This window comes from Nilaparvata lugens, chromosome 5, assembly GCF_014356525.2.
Source record: "Nilaparvata lugens isolate BPH chromosome 5, ASM1435652v1, whole genome shotgun sequence".
NCBI lineage: Eukaryota > Metazoa > Arthropoda > Insecta > Hemiptera > Delphacidae > Nilaparvata > Nilaparvata lugens.
Window position 1 is genome coordinate 37,035,505 of NC_052508.1, and position 7,581 is coordinate 37,043,085.

Genomic DNA, 7,581 nt, shown 5'->3' on the forward strand with positions numbered 1-7,581 from the left:
TTTAATTAAGTGAGTACGGTACAGTTAGAGTTTGATTCACTGAAATGACCACACACAGACTCCCGAAGTTGATCGCACCTCCTTGAACAGCAAACACTCGCATACAATTGGCTCTGTATGTGATTACCTCAACACTGATATATGCTCCAAAGATTACAAATTCGTATAGTCTGGTATCACAAATCGCCGATAACAGTAATGACAAGATTGCACACTCGACATTACGGATTTCTTGAAGATCAAGGCCATATCAGGTATTCAAGTCACTTATCTATAAGCTGCAGGAACTATCAAACAGGAACACAGGAACTGTAGTTGATCACTCATCAAGAGGGGAAATATAGCAATTTAACTTGGGCAAGCACGCCACTATTTACGTTACGACTGGGACATTGGTTGTAAGTGATTAATGTGTGACATGGCACACTCAAACATTTTCTTCCCTAACTTAAACTTTTCAAAAAATCTAATTGAAGTTCGCATGATGCATCAAAGATTTCACATAGTTGACAAGTAATAGATAATTTGTGACTGAATGTCTATCATATGAAGATGCACAGGAACACTGAAGATGATACCATAATGAGTGCACAAGTCATTACAATTCTGTACTGCATAAACAATCACAAACTGTTAAAAGTTCACAGTTGATCACCATTAAGTCAAGTGATGAAGTAATCAATGAATATGCTAAGACTTTATTCATTGATTTTATAGAATATTCAGCAGACAATGATTGAAGAAGTATCATATTATTGAGATACTTAACTAGTTGAATATTATCATACAGTTGAATAGTTCACTTTCTTTATTCCACTAAAGTCATAGGAATATAGATAGTGTAATATTACATTTTTTCTCAATTAAAATCGAATCTTCAATTTGAGATCTATAAAACTTGATAGTAAATATCAGAGTAATCGATATGCGGACAACTTTTAACTGAGAATTTATCGTAAATAATTGTGTTGCACATTCCATGGTATCACCGAAACAGAGTTGAAAGAATTAACAGATCATTATAAATAGAGGATAAATAAATTTAAAATAACAGTTTCAAAATAAAGTTTTATTGAGAACAAATGTAAAATGTAAATTCTAAACTTGTAATTTATAATTTTTTGGAATTTAATATCAATGATACCGTACGTTCATAACGTAGTCACTGGTTTGAGGTGTGGCTTTGCTCTGTACTTGTTAGTCTTCTCTCTAAAAAATGGTGGCTGGCTATGGAAAAGTGTTTTGTGCTCTCTGAATATTTTTCTGTTTAATTGAAATTTATAATGTTTTAATTTGAGTTTTGAACAGTTTCATGGTGTTCTAATTCTGCATAATTTGATTTGTGTGTCTACAAGCCTATAGCCATTGTTTTTCAACTATATAAAGGGATAAGTATTTTAGCTTGTAATGATGCTAGATGTTTAAGTGTGTAAGGTATTATTTCGTGGATTTGTGTTGTATATTGCCAAAATTCATATGAAGATTATAAGTTGATTTGCTCTGAAAACTGGATTTCTCATTCATAAGCAATAGATCCATTCATAATTTATCAAGAATCTACCATTTTGGAGCCGATAACTTTCTTTAGGTTAATAGGTGAGAAATGCTATCCAACCTATTTAGGATAAATTGGTAGCACGGCAATAGGCATAAATAATGGTCGTGATACTTTTCGATTGTCAAACACCAACGTTAATTTTCTGCACGGAAAGTTTATGCATAAATAATCAAACTGGCTTATATCGACATGATGAACTGGATATGATAGGACGAAAGTTTGTGTATCACATCCGATGAGCTCACACTCACTCGCTCGTATAGTAGTTTTGCACATGGCATTTCAGGGTATTATCCACGATATAAGGTACTCACTTATGGGCTACACTCATTAGTCCATGCCCGCAAAACTTGAAATCAGCACAATTCTAATTATATTAAACCTTATTACTAAAAAATAATGTGCAAAATATTGGTAATCAGAGTAGTCTACAATACAAAACAAACATCTATCAAAGAAAAAAAATCTGCATACAAATGTACTTTTCAGCTAATACTCTGTAAAGACATTAAATTCTCCAAGTTAATCAATTCATGACTCAAGACAACACAATAATTATATGGCTCAAATTCAACTTCTCTCATATGAGGTATGTTTGCATCTCTAATATCAAATAAAAATTTTGAAAACTACTGAATTCCAAAAAATAAAAAATATGTGACAAGTATGAATTTTCTATAGTCTGAGTGAATTATCTCATTAAATAAAATTTTCTCAATATGCAAGGTAAAGAGAAAGTCATAACACATAAATTAACAATTGAATTTACCTCAAATAGTTCGAGTGAAGAACAAAGACAAAAATGTAAGCGGGTCATTATTACATCATTCAATAAAACATTATATCTTAAGCTTCATTAGCAGATCAATAATGATTAAAAAAAATAAGAACAATTAGGAATAAGAATGTTTATAACCTAGAAAAGTTGTATCCAACAACAATAATGGAACAAGACAATAATTAGCAAAATACCATATCAAAATATTCATGATTGTTGCATCTCAATAAACACCATGACAACAAGCAAGTATAAATCCCGAATGCACTCTGTAAAAATTAAGAGCCTTTAAAATAAAAACCCCTAACACACCCTACATAAAAAATGATGATCTAACTAACAAATCGAAAATCAAACAATATTCCTTGTTTGAACAAATATTAAAACTATAATTGTCGCTAACTCACTATTTGGAGTTTTATAATGTGCCTTAATACTAATGGGAGGTGGTCGCTAACTCACTCTTCTGGAGTCTTATCACGCCAAAAAAATATAGAAGGGAAACTTACACATCATTATTCTTCAGGCTTCAAATTTCACAGTGTATCAAGATCTACCACTCATTAACACAATGAATATATATATAACAAACATCATTAATATTTTCTATTATCAACAAAAAATTTTCAATTACCGACACACATTTTGCAAGAAAAAAATCTAATCCAGATACAAAATGACACCAATTAGTGTATGTACAGCACATCCAATAAGCATGTCTTCAAATCACAAGAAAATAAGTGAAGTTTTTTTTCAAATCAAACCACAATAATGTGTTGAATAATACTGTATGAATATTTCAAATGGAAATATTATCAAAATTTATGATGTCAGGAAAATAGTAACTTCAAAGCTGAAAAGGAAAAAGATTAGAGAGAGAGCATACATAATCTTATCTTATCACAAAACCTCAAGTTTGTGAACCAGGACGATGCCGAAATATATTTTCAACATAAATTGATTAACCTTTAAAATTTTTCTACTGGAAATTTCCTTCAATTCAAAACATCCTTTACCGAAATCTTTAATCACTTGAGCCACAAATGGCGACCACATGCTCTCCTAAAATTTAAAAATTGTAGATTTCTGTTATTTGTTGTAACACATGCTCTGAACATATTGTATTTAAGAATATGAGCGCTCGAAGAGCTAGAATAATAGAAAGAACCGTTTCTCGAAACTATTGAGAATGCATTTGAATAGCCTACCTAGCCAGATGAAAGGGGTCATTATTCTTTTCAAAAAAATTTGAAACAAAATCATCCTTTCATAGAAACTTGCTAACAGTATTCCTAACGTCAGTCACAGACATGTTTACAATAGAAACCACATGGCCCACTGTGTTTTGTGTTAACCCTTGTAAATATCTATAGCATAAGTTGATGACAGGTAAATGAAGATTGTGTATAGCAATATAGATATATAGTAAGGAGATAGATAAGTAAATATAGATATGTAGTTTACAACGTTACCACGTGGTTAGCATATGCTAGGGCATGAAGTAGATTAGGCTATATGTATAAAGTATTCAACAAATATAATGTTGTACAATGAATTATAATCTAATAATTATTATAAGCTAATCAAGTTAGTTGAATCCAAATTCATAGGCTAAGGACAAATTTGTAAATAGAATAAATTAGGTATATTTGATTAAAACATGTTGACAATGAGTTTAAGAAACCTGCTTAATTGATTAAGTAGTAATTAATTGGTATCTTATTAATTTGATTTATTCAACTCAATTGTAATGATGTACTGTATGACATTGTATTTCGTTCATTTAATGTATTTATTATTGAAGTATTTGCCATATTAGATTTATAAGATTAATCACTGTATTAATCAAATTCGATGAGAATGTATTCAAAATGTCAGTATCCAAACTTCAGAGTTTAAATATTGATAAAATGTATGATATCATTTGTTTTAATAATGAAGGGGAGCCATAGTTTAACATGACATATCATGATAAACATTATAGTAAATTTAAATTGATATTTGAATTCAATTTGTAAGCAGAATATTAGGCTGAAGAGTTTGAGTGTAGGCGGAGCTAGAGGGTGAAGGGTGATGAGGGGTGGAAAATCGTGGTTCTAGTATATAAACAGGCAGACCATGCCTTGCAAGTTAGTTGCTGTGAGTTGCTGTGAGTCTCTCTTAGTCTCTTGGATTTTGGACAGTGTAGGAGTGAGTTTTTGGTTTCAGACTTCAATTATCCTATAGGGAATTGACTGAGCCAGGTAAAGATTGTATTTAGAATTTTCAATTTTCCTCATTTCAAATCCACACCACCCCACCCTAAAAAGCCCAAATAAGTATATCAAATTTTATAGCATTATAGTAAAGGGCAAACTTAATTATTACTTCTCTTTAAATTCATATCTAAAGACACAATCTTAAATAAATATTTTTGAAGCTTACAGTTGAAATTCTCTTCTAAGCACAAATAATAATTTTTTAAAGCAAGGCTCCCCTAATCATATTCATTCTTTAAAATTTATCAATTCTCTTATTTTTGACTATAATCGTATTTCTAACTAGAGGTATTGAATATTTTTATTTTATTACTCATTTTTCAAGTAACCTGATAAAAGTAATAAGAACTGTTCGTTAAATTTTGTTGTATAAAAATTAAAATTGAACTGTAGTACTTTCAAAAACCCAATAATCTTGTATATTTTGAATCATTACTATATTTAAATCAAGTTTATAAATTCTCTTAAATTTAAAGTTTACTAATAAATTCATAATTAACCTTTGTTCTGCCTTTCACTTTATACATTCTCTTACACACGACCCTGATCTATCTCTCTTTATCTTTTTCTTCTATACTATTATTAGTTCAGTGAGTGAAATATAATAATTTACAGTGAGTGAAATTATAGTAAAGTAATTATTTTATCAATTCATAGTAATTGATTGGCGCCGGGCAAAATACCGTATAGAGTGAGGGAGTTCCAAACCCACTCTAAAACAAAAAACGACAGTGGGAAAGAGTTCAAAATGTCGCCGCAACTAGTGGCCAGATTCTAAGTTAATCTGCTGAAGTGTATCAAGTGAAAGTGCATAATAGTTAATTGGTATATATAATCACCTCCATTTGTGTGAAATTCTCATTCAGTGTGCTACAGAAGTGTGATATTATTAGTATTGCCAGGTAGGAAAGTTATCCGTTTAGATTCTTCAAATTCTCAGGGTTCAACCTATTCACTTAATTACTTTTTCTATCAATTTTTGAATCCAAATTTGGTGCGCTCAACCATATGTAGATTTTTATATAGGTTATAGAAAGTTGATATTATTTATTCTCATCCAATATTACTTTGGGGGTAGGTTTATTCCAAAAGAGTGTTATTTGGGTTGAATCAATCAGTCAGTATGTTATTTTTGTGAATATAATTTTGGGGTATATTAGTAGAATTGGGTAGGTATAGAAATAGAGAATAGGAAGCCTTGAGTATAGTATAATTTGTATCTTTTGTATATTTATCCAATCAAGCATGATAAAAAGTTAAATTTTGAATCATTTATTTGTGGGTGTAGTTCATTAGACAGTATTTCAATTTTCTGTATGAACATTATTTGGGTCATGTATGCGCTTTGTGATAGGGAGGACTAGTAATAGGTTCGAAGTATAGGTTACCTATGTCAGGATATTTTCTTAGAAATAGGGTTATAAACACACTTCAATCAGACACAATGGCATCAAATGAGAGCACCACAACAAATTTCGAAAGCAGTGAGGGAAGCACAGACAACACCATTGAAAGTCAGGAGCAATATTCACCGGAGATGTTACCGAATTCTGACATGGTAAATCAGCCTGGTGACTCTCACGACGACCAAGAACAAATTCCGAGTGAAAAAAGCGGTAAAGTAGGACTATCAGGGAACGAAATGGACAAGATTTTCAACTTATTAACAAGTATGAGGGAAGATATGGGTGCCAGTTTCGAAGAAAACAGTAAGAAAATGGAAGAAAACAGTAAGAAAATGGAAGAAAACCGTAAGAAATTGGAAGAGAATAAGAAAGAAATGAACGAAAAGTTAGAAAAGTTAAGTAGCAATGTAGAACAGCTGGAGAGAAGATTTGAGAAGAAAATGGAGGAAAAAACTAAAGAGATTTGTGGTGAGATAGCAATAAAAATAACAGCAGTTGAGAAAAACGTCGAGAGAATAGATAAGAGACTTTCAACAGAGATCGCATCGGTGAGAAAGGAGCTACCAGAGAGATCAGGTGGAATGGATAATGCAGCCTTTAAAAGATTTGAGGAGCAGCTCGCGGAATTTCACAGAGAGAAGGAGAGGATGAAAACGGAATTCGAGAAGGCTAGGACATAACCAATTATCGTCAACACCAGCTGTAGGGGATTGGATGGAGTGCCAAAATTTGAGAAATATCTGGAGAATCCTATGCAATTTTTGATTAAGTTGAAAGAGTATTTGCGGCGTAGTGGGAAAATTAACTGGAGTGAGCAATCAAGCATAATTGAAAAGTCATTTGATAGTCAACACTCAGCATGGTGGATGATTATTCAGGCTAGCATTGACTCTCTAGAACAATTTGAGGAGAGTTTCACTAATAAATTCTGGAGCCAACTCATTCAAGATTCAGTGCAAGAGAGATTGAGAACCGGAAAATTTATAAGAGGGAGGAAATTAAACGCAAGTGAGTACTTCATAAAGCAGATGCTCATGCAAGGAATTTGACACCAGCACTCTCGGATGAAGAAATCATAATAAAACTAGTCAAACACTATGGAACTGGACTAGAAACAGCTAGATTCAATAGGAATGTTAAGACAGTGCCCGAGATGGAAAAACTATTGGAAGAATGGAGCTTGCAAAATATCGACGTTGAGAAGAATGAATTAAGGGAGAAGCGAGAACAAAAAGAGAAGAATGTATGGGTACAACGAGAAGAGAGAAAAAGTCCGCAAATGAAAAGAAGAGAGCAGGAGATTGGTAACGGACAGCAGCATCGGGACAACAATCTGACTTTCAACGGCGATAAGGGAAGAGGAGGATTCATTCGAGATGGAAAATGGGATAGCGACCAGAATGCTAATTGGCAGAACACCAATTCGTCACCAAATGTGAATTGGAGGAGGAGAGAGGCGAATCAGTAACACAGTCGGCAGAGTCCAGCAGGAGAGAAAGAAGAAAAACAATGCCAATGATTTGAAGAAAGAAATCCGCAAATAAAGAGAACAGGATATGGAGACGATAATTTCGGATCAAG

At 32.4% G+C, this 7,581-nt stretch overlaps 1 protein-coding gene across 1 annotated transcript; it reads left to right on the forward strand.

Moving 5' to 3' along the window:
• Positions 1 to 5,678: 5,678 nt before the first annotated feature.
• Positions 5,679 to 6,680, forward strand: LOC120351349. Its single transcript, XM_039428290.1, has 2 exons — positions 5,679 to 6,311; positions 6,354 to 6,680. The coding sequence occupies exons 1-2, from the start codon at positions 5,985 to 5,987 to the stop codon at positions 6,678 to 6,680; spliced, it is 654 nt and encodes a 217-aa protein (XP_039284224.1). The 5' UTR covers positions 5,679 to 5,984.
• Positions 6,681 to 7,581: the final 901 nt, after the last annotated feature.

Coding starts and splice junctions, on each gene's coding strand:
- LOC120351349 (XM_039428290.1), top strand. CDS start 5,985: ATGTCAGGATATTTTCTTAGAAATAGGGTTATAAACACACTTCAATCA. Junction 6,312..6,353: donor TCGAAGAAAACAGTAAGAAA/ATGGAAGAAAAC, acceptor AACCGTAAGAAA/TTGGAAGAGAATAAGAAAGA.